This window comes from Elephantulus edwardii, unplaced genomic scaffold (assembly GCF_000299155.1).
Source record: "Elephantulus edwardii isolate Elephantulus edwardi_28Jun2011 unplaced genomic scaffold, EleEdw1.0 scaffold00083, whole genome shotgun sequence".
Classification (NCBI taxonomy): domain Eukaryota; kingdom Metazoa; phylum Chordata; class Mammalia; order Macroscelidea; family Macroscelididae; genus Elephantulus; species Elephantulus edwardii.
Window position 1 is genome coordinate 8,337,739 of NW_006399833.1, and position 17,039 is coordinate 8,354,777.

At 38.3% G+C, this 17,039-nt stretch overlaps 1 protein-coding gene across 2 annotated transcripts in view; it reads right to left on the reverse strand.

The window, feature by feature from the left end:
* Positions 1-17,039, reverse strand: part of AMMECR1 (Alport syndrome, mental retardation, midface hypoplasia and elliptocytosis chromosomal region gene 1) — a 230,191-nt gene that overhangs the window by 96,426 nt on the left and 116,726 nt on the right. Inside the window, exon 2 of one of the 2 annotated variants that reach the window (XM_006889917.1) lies at positions 3,559-3,669. The exons of the other annotated variant lie outside the window; for it this stretch is intronic. Within the exon in view, the coding sequence (XP_006889979.1) occupies positions 3,559-3,669 (111 nt within the window). The remainder of the gene's footprint in view (positions 1-3,558; positions 3,670-17,039) is intronic. 2 annotated transcript variants of the gene reach the window in all.

Genomic DNA, 17,039 nt, shown 5'->3' on the forward strand with positions numbered 1-17,039 from the left:
GTCTCTCCTCACTACATGTCCAAAGTAAGTTAGACAGAGCCTCAGAATCCTTGCAGACTCTAAAATACCTTGAGAGTCAGCACATATATTGGCACATAACAATAACATTAACATAATAGAACCTGAGAAGTGCTACATTGAAGTAGTTATTGTTGTTAGGTGCCTCTAAGTTGTCTAAAACTCATAGTAACTCTATGAAAATCTGAACTTTGCCCTAACCTGTGCCATCGTCATGATCTCTGCCATGTTCAAACCTATTCTTGCTGTCACTGTGTCAATCCACTTTGCTCCGGGTTCTCCTCTCTTTTGCTGATCCTCTATATTCCCCAGCATGATGTCTTTTTCCAAGGAAAAAGGACTGGCAACTCCTGATGCCATGCCCATAGTGTGTGAGACAAAATTTCAACATCCTTGCCTCCAAAGAGCACTCTGGATACACTTCCTTCGAGACAGATTTGTTTGGTTTTTGGCTACCTAATACCCCATTTTTAAAGGTCCTGATTTTCTTCTTATTCATTGTCTAACTTTCAGATGTTGTGATGTTAGCCTAAAAGTTGGCTTTTTTTAAAAAAGCCATTACAGTTAGCCCCATCTAGTCTCCAGCTACCTTAATCGCAGGCACATGGTCTTGCAAATCAGCATGGTCTTGCAAATCATCAAAACTGTGGGACTAAGATAAGAGAAAGGGTGCTTCCCACACTGAGGTGCTAGATTTGTGGCAGGAAAGACTTGAGAGAGCCTGGAGCAAGAGTGTTGAGAGTAAGACTCTGGTGGCAAGACCCTGGTGATGGTGGTGGAAAGACTGTGGCATTTCTGTGGAGAAACTGTGTCCTGGCCACAGTTAAAGGCTTCTTCTGTTCTTGCCAGATGCGTGAAGGAGAAGTTGGCTTATAACTGCTCAGAAGCAAACTTTACTGGGTGATTTAGATTTGAGTGCTGAACTGAAACCAGAGCCTGGCCTAAATAAGAAACTGTGCCTTGGAACTTGGGCTAAAACCTGGACATGTATTGGGTGATATATTTTGCCACCTCCACTCTCCAACTTACTTCCCTAATAAACCCCATTCTCAGTTCCATAGCATTTTCTGACAAAAAAAATGAACTTCTTCCTGCTGCTGTGGCTCCAGAGGCACAATGGGACTGAACTACAGGCTCTTTATCTGCTTTCTGCTCTGGGGCAATAGGGGCTGTGCTATTATCACTCCCTCTGGCCCTTTCAGAGAGATGTTCATGGCCTTGTGCCCCCATGTCCTATTTTCTGCTCTTTAGACAGATGTATAAGAACCAATTGAAAGTATCATGGCTTGGATCTGGTGCACTTTAGTCTTTAAACTGACATCCCTGCATTTTAGTATTTTCAAGAGTCTGTGACAGAAGATTTCCCTAATGCAACATGTCCTTTGATTTCCTGACTGCTGTTATCATGGGTACTGATGGTTGATCCAAGTAAAATGAAATGATTGACTACTTCAATCTTTTATCCATTTATTGAGAATTTTTCTACTGGTTTAGTTGTAAGGATTTTCTTTTCTTTGATGCTGAAATGTAATCCATATTGAAAGCTATAGTCTTTTATCTTCTTCATTAAGTGTTTTAACTCTTCTTCACCTTCTACAAAGAAGGTTGTGTCATCTGCATAACATAAGTTGCTAACGAGTCCTCCTCCAATCTTGATACCACATTCTTTTTCAAATAACCCAGGTTCTTAAATTATCTGATCAACATATAGATTGAATATGTCTAAAGAAAGGATACAACTCTGAAACACACATTTCTTGATTTTATAACATGTAGTATTGTCTTTCCTTGAAATGGAAACAAATAGAGATTTCTTCCAGTAGGTTGGTCACGTAGTGAGCACGTCCAGGATGCAGTTTAAATCTGATTAACAAACATTTCTCAAATTTATTGGGCCATAGATTCCTTTTCCTATATCATGCCAAAGAACCAAAGTTCCTCATACAGCTTTTTAGAAAATTTATGGTAAATGGGTTTTGATTTAGTTATTAATGGAGTAATTTCATATGTACAAGTCCGCCCCTTAGAATTGTCACTGGCAGAATTTTATAACATTAAAAAATTAGCCATTTACAATTAACCATTATAGTAGCCATTTATAATAATATAACAATAACGGCATAAAAATTTTCATAATACAATGAGACATTGTATTAGATGTAAAGAAAAGTCAAAAGCAAAAGCCAACATCCCCTGTTTATCTTACACTCTATTTACCAAGTTGAAGCTATTTCTATGATGTGCGTTTTGAGTCCCTTGATGTCTTAATTTTATTTAAGAAAGTTCAAACTTCAAGTTGAATATCTGTGGGGGAAAAAAGCTAAGAATGCAATCCCAGGGATATACGGTTCGAATCCACCAGATGCTCTGCCAGAGAAGGAGGGGCCATCTCCTCCTGTACCAGTCAGATCCAATTTGATGGTACATGCACACAGAAAGTAATAAAATTTTTTTTAAAAAAAGCTAAGAATGAAAGTGACCTTCCAAACCACTACTTTTCCTTTGAGATTTTACTATAAGCAAGAAAATTCTGTAGCTGGGAATGACTGACTGTACAGTTCCATAAAAGAAAATATTAAGCTCAACTACCAGCATTTTAATAACTAGTGTTCTGAGCCTGCACAATTAGAACATCATACACTGCAATGACTCTAATGCTATTATTTCTTTCCTCTAACATTTCTTTAAATCTATAAAAAATACTGTAATTACTACTTTACTCACAGAGGTAAAGCAAGTTGCCCAATAGTCAGCAGGGACCAATTTCTTGTTGGACAGACATTGCATGCTACAACTATAGAAACTGTATCAGATAATGACCCTAAAATATGAACAAAAACAGGAAATTCCTTTACTAATAGCTTATTATTTAAGGCATTTTCTTCTTTTGAAATAATTCTGGAACATAGTTTGCTAGAAATCTAAACTTGAACAAAAACAATCAGATGGCATGTGAGATAGGTTTTTATGAGTTCAGAAACTAGGAACTAAATCTTAACAACTATTATAAGTTATTCATTAATTGGTCTCTGTGTGATGAAACAAAATCAGTAAGCTACAATTAATTCTAGGTGAAGTGTAAATGAGTACGATGCTAGGTTGGGGTACCACTTTCTCCTGATTTTTCTCCCTTCAATTTCAGAAGTATATAACAAAATGTGCACAATTAAACAGACATCAATTATTTTTTTAAATGGTCACTATTAAGCACATAATGACTGTTAGTATAAAAGGCAATATATTCAGTAACACAGGACATTTGGCCAAAGATTTTCAAGTTACAAAGAGTCATTTAGTCATTGGTGGGGGGAACCCCTCTTCAAAACATCTATCACAGAATACATGTAATCACACAGTATCTTATGATAATATATGTCAATAACATTGCACTAGAGAGTAAGTAAACAGTAAAAAAAAGAGTCTGATATTAAGTAATAGAAAAGGTAATAATTCAATAAGGCAAAAGAGATTAAAGTATCAGTTTCAAATTCCATAAAGATTTTTAATGTACAAGCAGAGGCAACAAAAATTGGTGTTCACCTGGTAAGTGTGTACTCCCTGAGTCCTGAATGCAAATTCATGGCAGAAAAAGTACCTATGCATCCACGCAATCTTTTGTCTCGACCAATCTTCCATGTTACAAACAGTGGGCTGTAATAGAAGATATAAAAAATGGTTAAATCCATTCAAATAAATGCTTATTAGATACTTTCTATATATGTGGATAGCTGCCTGAGATATAAACACTAAAGACAGATGCTGAAGAGTCTCAGAGCAGGATCATAATTAGCAATGATGGGAACCAACCAATAGCCGACACTTCAGCAGCTGTTCCAAGACTGCAAAACATACAGGAGGAGACTGGCCGTATTTCTCTCACGTAGTAGCTAGTGGATTCAAACGGCCTGCCTTTGGGTTAGCAGTACAACTCATTACCCCTAGATCACCAGGTCTCCTTCTATTAACTCGTGTTGCTATTGTTATGTACCATCGAGTTGGAACTGATTCACAGCTGATTCTCCAGAGGGTGTTTAGAGGCAGCATGGCATGGGAGTAAATTGCATAGTAGAAGATTGTTCATTCTTCTCCTGTGAAGCAGCTAATGGATTCAAATTGCATGTCTTTGGAATTGCAGCACAGTTTCTTACCAGTAGGCCACCAGAACTCATAGTGGCCCTATAATAAGGACAGAGAAGAATTACTCCACTAGATTTTTGAAAGGCAGCATTAATTGCACCATCAGTAAAATACTTGTTTAGTAAAATAATCTGTTAAATATCAAACATTAAAAGTGCAGATTATAATAAAATGGCACCAAGTAGGTAATGTAGTTTTAAATAGTTCAATATAGTAGGATATTTAAATTCTGCAGCAAATCACTGTCGAATGATAAAGTGTAGACTTCTTCTGAAGTAATGTAAACACTGTAGACTTTTTTGTAAAATAAGTATATAAGTAAATGTTTTAGAGTTGGGACAGGTGCCTTCTAATATTATTGGTATCATATTATTGGTATAGTAGGACGAGTCCTTGGAGAGGGACATCATGCTGGGAAGGGTGGAGGGACAGCACAGGAGAGGAAGAGCCAGGAAGAGACGGATTAACTCAATGCCTTGAGTAAACACAAACCAACAAGCAATACTAAGAGGTGTATTCTTTCAAGACCTAAATGCCCAGTTTCGCTGAAAAAGATGACGTAAAAACAACACCAAGTAAATTATCAACATCAGTATTCAAGTCCTGGATAATCTATAGCAAAGGTACTAAAATAAAAAGCAAATGAGGAAGGAAAAGCTTTCTGTTCTCTACATCAAATAACTTGAGGCATTATTCTAATGCTCCAGTAGGGAAATTTTCTGTAATAGCTGTCTTGCATTGCAATCCCAAATGCACATGGTTCAAATCCACCAGCTACTCTGTGGGAGAAGAATGGGCAGTCTCCTCCCTTGCAATTAACTGCCTCTGATTACCTGCCAGTTCTGACTTGACAGTACACAACAAGAGTTGATTAGGAAGAATTAGATGAGATTACTTTCTCACTATTTTTTCATTACTCATACAAATAATAGTGCCATAAGGGGCACATATTATCTTTAAGGATTAATTTAATCTCTCCATTTTTTTCACTTTCTAGTTTTGTTCAACATCAGCAACAGCTTTTATGAACAGTAAGAGATCAATCCTCTCCTAACAGCATCTATAAAAAGTATCTCTATGTAAGGCAGATCTTTTGGCAGCTTCAGAAGAAAATGAATCACACTATAAAACATATTAAATAACGTATCTTTAAAATACCATGATGTCTTCTCAACAAAACAAATGAAGTCATTTATTTTCTTCCTAAAATCGTGAGCCAAATGATTTGTTAACAAAAACACCATAAATGAAATAATTTTAAAAGGACATTATCGTCAATTCTCTTATTTAACTCACTAAAATGTATATATAAATCTTTCTTATTAAAAATGCATCTGCTCAAGCAATAAATTAAATATTAAAAGGTAAACAGAAAATGAACAAAAACACATTATATTATGACATAAGTTGCAGGGCATTCAAATACTTGTTGCTTTGGCATTGTCTAGTTGACCACAACTCCTAGTGACCCTATAAACAATTGCTCTGAACCCTGCCCTATCGTGCTCCATCCTCACCATCCCTCATATGATCGAGCCCATTACTAGAGTCACTGGGCCAACCCGTCTTCATGAGCTCTTCCTTTCCTTTCTCTGACTCTTCTCCTTTTCCATCATAATGTCTTTTTTCAAGGACTGCAGGTAGGGTGCTAGAAGATAAATTGTATTTTGCATCTGGCCAAGTTGACTGGGGAGAAAAAGGAACTCTAAGCAAGGGCATGGAGTACATTAAAGGGGCATTAAATAGTCTGAGAAGTTTCATCCAGATTTTACTTTCTAGGAATTTTAAGTACTGTTCTCAATTTTAAACATGTGTTCTCAAGAACTCATAAGAGGTAAAGCAGATGCAGAATCACCTGCACTCTCCTTTTCCTTTGCCTGTCCGATGCAGTGTTCATTTGTTGGGATGAAAGACAGTATTGTGGAGACGTATCTATGATAAAGATGAAAGGATATGCTATGTGGCAAGCCCATGGTTTTTATGGCAGATGAATGGAAAGGAAAGAAATAAAATTTAGTAGACGAAGGGTAACAAAAGAAGAATTGATGCCTTTGAGTAGTGCTGGATGAAAGTACTGAACACACCATGGACTGCTAAGAGAACAAACAGGTTTGTCCTGGGGATGTGAAACCAGATTGCTTCTTGGAGGCAAAGATTTTGAAACTCCGTTTCACATTCTTCAGACATGCTACCAGGAGGCAACATGGAAAAAGGACATCATGTCCTGTCCATGGAAAAGGACATCATGCTTGGAAAGGGAGAGGGTCAGCACAGTAGAAGAACATAGCAGATGAGATGGATTGACACAGTGACTGACAATGGGAGCAAGTGTGTCAGAGATGGTGAGACTGGGCAGAGTTCAGGGCTATTGTTCATAGGGTCACTTTAAGTCGTAGTCAACTTAATGGAACATAACAACAATAGGCAGAATAAAACTATATCCTAAAAATAAGAGATTCTACTTTTCCATTTATGAATCCTCACCCAAAGCTCTTTGCAATTGCTTGCTATGCATCAGAGAGCTGGACAATGACTAGGGAATGACAGAAGGAGACTTGATGCCTTTGAGCTGTGGAGTTGGTGAAGAGTGTTGACTATACCATGGACTGCCAGGAGAACAAGCAGGTTTGTCCTGGAGAGGATGAATCCAGGCTGCTCCTTGGAAGCAGAGATTATGAGGCTTCTTCTGCTATACTTTGGCCATGTTGTAAGGACGGACCGTCCATGGACAGGGAGGGACATCATGCTTGGAAGGGTGGAGTGATGGAGAAAGAGAGGGTGCCATCAATGAGATGGATTGATTCACTGACTAGGGTTATGGTGGTAGGTGTGTCAGAGACGGTGAGGATAGAGCAAGTTTCAGAGCTGTTGTACACAGGATCACTATGAGTCACAAGTGACTCGATGGCACATAACAACAACAATAACATATGGAATTAAAAATCACTTCAAAGTATCTTTTAATGTGCACAATAACTTGTAAAATTAAGCATTTTTAAGTAGACTAAGACAGTAAAATCACTGCGAGCAGGAGATTGCTTCTTGTGTATGTGTACAGAGCGATGACTTTTGGAACATTCAATATCTAAAAATAGTAAGACGGAGAGTGAAGGATAGTCAATTCTTAAATGTGTTAGAAAAACATGTATGAGCTCTCAAAAGGATAAAGACATCAGCATAATCAGAGAGAAATAAAAAAAACTAGGAAAAGGGTTTTTAGTCCATTTTGAGAAGCTGCTGCTCAATGACAGGGAAATAAGAAAAACAGTTTATAGTAAGACAAAATTGAATGCTTTTGGAAAAATGCTTTTAACATATGGTTTTGGGCCACCTACATACATTGAAAAAATACTACAAACTGGAAAGACGCTCAAAATGAGATGAAATATTAATGGAAATGTTTATCTGAGGGCAAGCAGACATAGCTTTTAAAGGAATTTTCCTACTTCTGAACATTCTGTACCACTGTGTTCTGAGAAACCTTTGGAGGAAAGTAAATTCTCTCCATTTTTCCAAGTCTGTAGACAGGAACAGGAAGTAACCAACTAATCTAGGTGAATCCTCCCTGCCAACTGGCAGCTAATATTGACAGGTCAATAGCGGTTCTCAGAGAAATGTAGTTCCATGGAATCAGCAAAAGTAAAGAAATGTAATTTAAATTACCTTGTAAATTGCAAAGCCAACTGTGAGCAGGATACTTCTTGGTTGAGGTTATAAGGCACTCCCTTAGTCTCTCTTTGGAGACTGTTCTAGTAATGATTTAGGCCAGGATAGATTTAAAATGTGTTCATCGAAGATGGATTCAATTATAGACGACAATGAAGAAGGTATATTTAATAGTATTTTACTATAAATCCTATATTCCCTATATACCAAAGCAAGAGCAAAAAAAATTATATGTGTATCTCTCTATATGGATGTAAGTATATATGTTTTGAGTTGTGCTGGAAACTCAAAGGTATGCAGTTCCAATCCACCAGCTGCTTCATGGGGGAAGGAAGTATGGGCAATCTCCTCTGCTGGAGAGTCAGATTGATGGTACACAACAATGGTTCTGACTTGACAGAATACACACATATATACAATTACACGTATATACATATATGGTGAACTCTGGTGGCCTAGTGGGTAAAAAATTGTGTTGCCAACCCAAAGGCAGGCAATTTGAATCTACCACTGCGCCACAGGAAAAGATGGGCAATCTACTCTCATGCAATTTACAGCCTCTGAAAACCTGCTGGAAGGTCAGCTATGAGTCAATTTCAACTTGATAACAAATAATAGTAACATATAGGCTTAATGTTAAGGAGTTGTGCTGCCAATACAAAAAAGTTTATGGTTTGAGTCTACCAGCTTTTCTGTAGGAAAAAGATGGGCAATTTCTTCCTATGCAATTTTCTACCTCTGGAAACCTGCTGAAGGTTCTGATTCAAAAGGATACACAAACACAAAAAATGTGTGTGTGTGTGTGTGTGTGTGTGTGTGTGTGTGTCTCAAATTCACAGCTACATATTTGGTTCTGCTTTATAACAAACCTTCAGATTTTCAAAGCTGTAAATCTTTATTGGAGGAAGCTTCTGATGTTTCTCCAATAAAGAAGCTGGTGAGTTTGAACTACTGACCTTTCCATTAGGAGACAATATATTAATCACTATGCCACAAGGCTCTTGCTCATATTTCATGAAACAATATATGAGCAAGAGCCTATGGTCATGAAAGAAGAAGTTCAGGCTGCTTTGAAGGAAATGGCAAAAAATAAGGCTCCAGGAATAGATGGTATACCAATTGACATATTTCAGCTAACAGATGCTGCCCTGGACATGCTCACCAAGTTGTGCCAAGAAATCTGGAGAACAACCACTTGGCCAACTGACTGGAAGAGATCTATATTTGTTCCTATCCCAAAGAAAGGTGACCCAACAGAGTGTGGAAACGATAGAACAATCTCACTAATTTCATATGCAAGCAAGATTTTACTGAAGATTATCCAAAAACGACTGGAACAGCACATCAGCAGAGAACTACCAGAAGTCCAGTCTGGGTTTAGAAGGGGTTGTGGTACTAGGGATATTGTAGCTGATGTTAGATGGATCTTAGCTGAAAGCAGAGAATACCAGAGGATTGTCTGTTTGTGTTTCATTGACTATGCAAAGGCATTTGACTGTGTGGATCATAACAAACTGTGGCTAACTCTGAGAAGAATGGGAATCCCAGAACACTTGATAGTGCTAATGCGAAACCTATACTTGGACCAGGAGGCAGTCGTCAGAACAGAGCAAGGGAACACTGCATGGTTCAAAATTGGGAAGGGCATACACCAGGGATGCATCCTATCTCCATACCTTTTCAACCTATATGCAGAACAGGTTATCCGGGAGGCTGGGCTCTATGAGCAGAAATGTGGGGTCAATATTGGTGGACGATTTATCAACAATCTGTGTTATGCAGATGACACAATCCTGCTTGCTGAAACTGAAGTGGACCTGAAGCACCTGCTGCAGAGTGTCAAGGACTGCAGCCTACAATATGGATTGAGGCTCAATGTCAAGAAGACAAAGATTTTCACCACTGGACCAATCAGCAGCATGAAGATGGATGGTGAAGAGATTGAGATTGTACACAGCTTTAGTTTGCTTGGCTCCATAGTCAACAGTCTTGGCACCAGCAGCCAGGAAATTAAAAGGTGCATTGCCATGGGAAAGTTTGCTGTTAGGGACCTCTCCAAAGTACTGAAGAGCAATGGTGTCTCTCTGGAGACTAAGGTGCATTTGATACAGGCCATGGTCTTTGCAATCACTTGTTATGCATCAGAGAGTTGGACAATGACCAAGGAGGATCGAAGGAGAATTGATGCCTTTGAGCTGTGGTGCTGGAGAAGAGTATTGAGAATACCATGGACTGCTAGGAAAACAAACAGATTCATCCTGGAAAGGGTTAAACCGGGTGGCTCCTTGGAGGCGAGGATTCTGAGGCTCCATCTAACATACTTTGGACATGTTGTGAGGAGAGACAGGTCCTTGGAGAAGGACATCATGCTTGGGAGGGTGGAGGGACAGCGCAGGAGGGGAAGGCCCTCTATGAAGTGGATTGATTTAGTGACTGGAATAATCGGGATGGGAGTGTCAGAAACAGTGCGATTGGCACAGGACAAAGCAGAGTTTAGGGCTGTTGTACATAGGGTCGCTATAATCGATGGCACATAACAACAACAAACAACATGCCACAAGGGAGATACTGTATGTATATATATGTATATGTGTGTGTATACACCCACACATATACATATATAAGCTATATTATATATATATATGAAGAGAGAGAGAGAGAGGGAGTGAGTGTGTGTGTTTTACTCGGTGGTATCAATGCACGTACACACACATATGTTGTCTGTTGCTGTGTACCGTCAAGTTGGAAGTGACCCACAGTTGACCATCCAGGGAGTTTTTAGAGGCAGCTAATCACACAGGAAGAGACTGCTAATCTTTTTCCCATGGAGCAGCTGGTGGATTTGAACCACACACCTTTGGATTGGCAATGCAACCTCTTACCACTAAGCCACCAGAGCACTCCCCACATATAAACAGCCTTAAAAATTTACTCTTCCTATGTTCCTCTGAAAAGAAAATTTGTACATAGTAACTCTGAAAACCTGCTGGAGGGTCATCTACAGGTCAGTTCTCACTTGACGGTACACAACAACATCAATTCACACCAATATAACAATAATGGATACTAATATACCTTAACAAAACCAGAACCCGAATCCAAACAGATGTATGTACACCCATGTTTATTGCAGCGTTATTCACAATAGCAAAGAGATGGTAACAACCCAAGTGCCCACCAACAGACAAATGTAAGAAAAACTATGGTAAGTCACACAATAGTTTACTATGCAGTACTGAAAAATAATGAAATCATAAAACATTACACAACTTGGGTTACCCTAGAGGACATTATGCTGAGTGAAATGTCTCAGTCTCAAAAGGACAAATATTGCATAACATCAGTGTTACGAAGCTGACCTGACTTGGGTAGATGAGAGAATAGGAAAAGAGTGGATAGATAATGGTCACTCTACTGGAGCAGATGAGTCAGAGAACTGTTTAAAAGTAATGTATGAGTAGGCATCATAAGTAAGACAATGGTCCAGAATAAGAGGTACATTACAAAGAGGACTGGGGAAGGGAGAGGGGAGAGGAAGGTAATTGTGCAACAATGAATGAATGAATGAAAATCCGACTTTTCTGAAAACTTTCATTAAAATCACAATTAAAATTAAAATTTTTTTTAAATAATTATACTAACAGAAGTAATCTTCATGGTTATTTAAGTTGTAGCTCATTCTCTTCTTCCATCAAATGATGACTGCCCCAAAACTATACTCAGGCACCTCACCTACATAGCTCACTAAACTAATTATATTACTCACTGAACCTAAATATACTCTGTAGCATAATTTTCCGGAAATCTAGTAGTTTGCACTCTGGTGGCCTAGTGAGTAAGGACTTGTGCTGCCAGCTCAAAAACAAGCAGTTAGAATCTACCAGCTGTTCCACGAAGAAAGGTGGGCAATCTCCTCCTGTGCAATTTACAGTGTGAAAACCCACTGGAAAGTCAGGTATGAGTCAGTCCTGATTCAAAAGCAATGAGTTGAGTAGAGAAATGTGGCTATCTGCCTTCCAGTACCAGGTTGAAGCCTTTAATATCCTATGCCAGCATGAAGAAACAATATATTTCATTTCCAAACCATAGAAACTACAGATTAAACATAATATAATTAAAACCATAACAAAAACTTGTGTACATAGTTCAGTTAGATACACTAATGTATCTCTCATCATTAAACTGGATGAGTCTTTAAGAGATTAGTTTATAGATTTCCTTTTTCAGTTCACATTTTTAAAACAAAACAAAACTGTGGTCCAAAGAGTCTAAGACAGAATCCCCAAACTGGTTAGTGCTAGAACCCAGCTAAATCTCCAAAATTTTCTAACTGCCAATTTATTTTTTCTCTCCACCCTATAGGAAAAGATTTATGAGTAGAAAAACCTCCATCTTCTCTAAAAGCCAGAAAATAGACAATTCCATGAAAGTACATAGTAGAAATTAATGTATAGGTGAATGTCAGTGCAAATCTCCTCCTCTGATCCTCATAGGAGGGGAGAGAGATAGCTAGCTTAGATGAGAAGATACGAGATGAACTAGAAATACTGAGCCAGCCTAGAAAGACTGGATCTAACTTACAAACATCTACACTTTTCTCAGTAATTTGAACCAGACAGTAGAAGTCCACAGAACAATCTACCAGTTTATCTTATTTTTCTGTTGTTTTTGAAGATATCTATAGCTTCGGTATGCAATACCAGCTTATCTTTAATACTTTTTCATCACTTTTTTGACCCCTTTCAGCGTCTTTGCTTCATTTCCCCACCTCCCCCCAAGCCCTGTTTCCTCGAAAACTATTATAAAACCTGGTCTACTATTTAATATCTACAGTTTTTCTCACAATCACAGCAGCTCCATTTCCCACTGGTTAACAGCTATGCAACTAGGTATTATTCTGATCATCTAAGTAATTATTTCAAATCATGGAATGGATGAAGCATTAACTCTTCCAGGAACAAGTTAAAATTCAAATAGATAAATTGTGAAAGGAGAAGTTTAAATTCACCAGCTGCTCCGTGGGAGAAAGAAAGGCATTGTCCTCTCATGTGATTTACAAGCCCTGAAAACCCACTGGAGGGTCAACTATGAGTTGGTTCTGACTCAAAAAATAATGAGAAGGAGAGAAATAGAAAAAAGCTAATCTGGGAGAGGAGGAATAAGAAAGAAAAGGCAATTTTGAGATGCATTTTATACTTCCTCATTCACACTAATCCTTTACTCTAAAGAAATTAAATATTAAAATATTAAATAATAAAATAATCATTGTAGCTTTACACTTCTCCCTTCAACATCTTTAAATGTGCCAAAAAGGAAATACTGCTTAGGCAACATGGATTAATAGAAACCAAATCCACTGCTGGTATGTCACCTCAAAACTCCCGCAGGATAGTTTGACTTTGTTCTATAGGGTTACTGAGAATCTATGGATTAGTTTGTTCTTGTTGTCGCTGTGTGCCTTCAAGTCAGAACTGACTTACAGCTGACCCTCCAGGGGGTTTTCAGAGACTAGATTGTCCATCCTCTTCCTGCAGAGTAGATGGTGTATTCTAACTGCATGCCTTTGGGATTACAGCACAGCTTCTTACCACTTTCCTATGGGGGTGGGGGGAAGAGAGAGCACGTGTGTGTGTGTGTGTGTGTGTGAGAGAGAGAGAGAGAGAGAGAGTGTGTGTGTGTGTGAGAGAGAGAGTGTGTGTGTGTGTAAATCAATTAGTAAGTTGTTGTTAAGCACCATCAAGTCGTCTGCGACTCATAGCAACCTCACAGCAGCTCTGAAACTTGCCCTGTCCTCACAGAGTCTCACTAATTCCAACACATCAAACCCTCATCACCCCAGTTACTGTATCAAACCATCTCAACTGGGGTCTTCCTCTCTTGCACTGTCCGACCACCCTTCCAAGCATGCTGTTCTTCTCCAAGGATTGGTCCCTCTTGGTCATGCAGATGCTCAAAGTATGTGAGACAGCTTCAAAATCCTAATCTCCAAGGAGAAATTTGGTTTCACCCTCTCTAAGATAGACCTATTTGTTTTCTTGGTGGTTCATGGTATGTTAAAGACTCTACTCCAGCACCACAGCTCAAAGGCATCATTTCTTCTTCTGTCATTCTTAGTCTGTCCAACAATTAAATTAGTATACGGGATCACAAATAGTTGTAAATATGTATATACATATATACATATATATATATATAGTTACAAATAGTTGTAAATGGGCATCAGGAATTAACACTCTTTCCACTTTTCTTTGGCTGTTATTCTAAAATCTGTCAAAGTAGCATTATATACTCTCTTTTTCATTGTTACAATTTTAATTTAACTGGCAAATGCCAGAACAAGGGAGGCAGTCTAAAAAGTCTTACCAATATTTGGGAAGGATGGCAAAGTGTCATATTGGTTTGTTGTTTTTTTAATCAAGAGTAATCACCCTGATATATAACCAGCCAAGTAACACGCACACTTTAAAGGATTCACTTGATTCTGCCAAGCTTTGAAAGGAAAAAAAAATTATTCTCTCCCTTAGTAAGAACAAATCAACAATTTTCAGCTTTGTTTTCAACTCACTCTCCAAGTTTAGACACTGAGATAGGTTGATTTATTACCTTTCCCTCCCAGAGTTCTAAACTAAATGAGAAACATAGCCTGGATTGGGGTGGGGATGGGGGGTTGGAGGGGAATACTGCATTTGCACATATTTTCTTCTCTTAGTTTAGACTGCGTTTTTATTGCTAAGTGCCATTAAGTTGGTTCCGTTTAATAGTGACTCTATATACCAAGAACGGAAACTTTCTCCCTCTTGCATTATCCTCACAATCTCTGCCTATTGTTGCAGTCTCTGTGTCAACCCATCTCCTTTAGGGTCTTTCTCTTTTCTGATGACCCTCCATTTTCCCAAGTATGATGTCTTTTTCCCAGGGACTAACCCCCTTCTGATTATATGCCTAAGTGTGTGAGATCAAGTTTCACCATCCTTGCCTCTAAGCAGCTCTAAGTAGCTCCCTGGTTACATTTCAAGACAGAATTGCTTGGTCTTTTGGCAGCCCATGGGATATTCAATACTCTTCTCCAACACCACAGTTCAAATGCATCAACTCTTTTTTCAGTCTTCCTTATTCATTTTCCAACTTACACACACATATGAAGTAACTGAAAATACCATGACTTGGGTCATGGCTTAGGGTTTATACCATCACTCACTCATTGCTGTCGAGCCTGAACCAGCTCACAGCTGAACTTCCAGAGTTTTTTCAGGGGCTGCAAATTGCACAGAATGCCCATCTTCTTCCACGGAGCAGCAGCTGGATTTGAACCCCCTACTTTTGAGTCCACAGCACAACTCTTTACGCTAGGTTGCCATGACTTAGGGTTTATACACAGTTAGTATTAGATTTACTACACAGTAATTTTTAAAAGGAGTGCCGGAGGTCTAGTTGGTAGGGAATTGCACTACTAGCCCAAAGGTCATACCCCCCTAGCAGTTTGAATACACGCCTTGCTCCTCAGGGGGAGGAAAAAAAAAGTATGCTCTCCTGTGCAGTTCACTTAAAAACCCAATAGAGCATCTTGTATGAGACAGTTCTGATTAGATGGCAGGAAGTTTAATGTTTAAGGATGGAATAGCTGGTGTTCTGTTCCGATAATAAGAACATAATATACCACAAATCTTAATTAAAAATGTAACCTATAAATACATTGCAAATGACAGTTTGCTATCAATTTCCAAAATGAGGTAATCACTATTTGGATTTCCTATTTCAAATCATCTGTTCAAAAACGTTAAAGTTTGAGAGTCAGATTTTACAATAAAAGCAGAGGGATGAGGGCTTAATCATACTGTCGCACAATTTGATGGGTGGAGGGAGAGGTGGATAAAGGAAAGGGGAAAGATCTGGAGTGAAAAACAATGTATATAAACATTGTAAGTAAACCAGTTTTAAAGATAAGTTTTATTTCAAAAAAAGTGTTCATTTTAATATAAAGCATACCAGACAAGAAGGATAACTTTATTGAAGCATTATGAGTCCTAAATGCAATATAAGTACAAGTAAGGAAATCAGAAGAACCAGATCCAGGGGTTTAAAATGAATTTTAATTGATACAGTCAACTCTTATTTATGTCATCATTTTTTTCATATTTCAGTACATTAAAAACCATGTTTTTGAACCTCCCTTCCATTTGACTTGTATATTCTGGGTCGTCACCAAACTTCTAACATTTTAAATATACATAAAATGCAAACAGCAAAGATCTTGTTTCTTTTTACAGGTGGTATAAACAGTTAAGGGCATGTCTACTAGCCAAAAAGTTAGAGATTTGAGTCTGCTCAGAGGTGAGATAGTAATCTACATCTGGGGGAGGAACCCCCAAAACCCAAAACCAACCACTGAAAACTGTATGAAGCACAGTTTTATGCTGATTAACCTGCGGGTCACGATGAGTACAAACTGATGTGATAGAAAGTGGTTTGGCTTTTTTGTTATCTTGTTTTCTGTCTAAGGACCTGTATCATCTCTTATACTGTCTTCCCCATTTAGTTCACTCAGCAGAATGAGAGTAGATGAGAAATAGATATCCTGATTGATTTAAGCTCTGACTTAAAAAGAGCTGGAAAGTTTTCCAGATTAGTCTTTGCCTTGTCTCCCATTCCAAAGACCTGATATAATGTGCCAACTAAAAAGACTTGCAATAAAACTGATGTATTTGTTTTTCCACTTATTTTCTTGGTTTAGAAAGGTAACAGTTTTGATCTCAGGGTCTTTGTGTTGGATTACTCATGCCTGTGGGTGGAAAAGGCACAATTGGAAAGAATCAGTTTTGGAGCAGAAATTCGTCATGCCCTTCTTATTTAGGATGGAGATGTGGTAGTATAGTATGTGACATGTTAGGCTACTGCCCAAAAGATTATCAGTTCGAATCCACTAGGCAATCCTCTAGAAAAAAGTTAAGTAGTCTCCTCCCTTAAAAGTCTGAAAACTCAACTGTTGTTCACTATGAGTCAGAACTCACTTGACAGTAGTAGTGAGTTTAGTCTGCTTTTGGTTTTCTCACTTAGGAAGAAGAAAGATGGTAAGATCTAGGAACAAAACACTCATGATGATATTCTGTATCAGGGTGCTTATGTTGTTTTTGGTTTGGGGTTTTTTCCCCCCACCTTTTTTCATTACTTTTAATGAACATTTACAGAGACTTTGGATTTCCATTCATTGTTGCATTTTT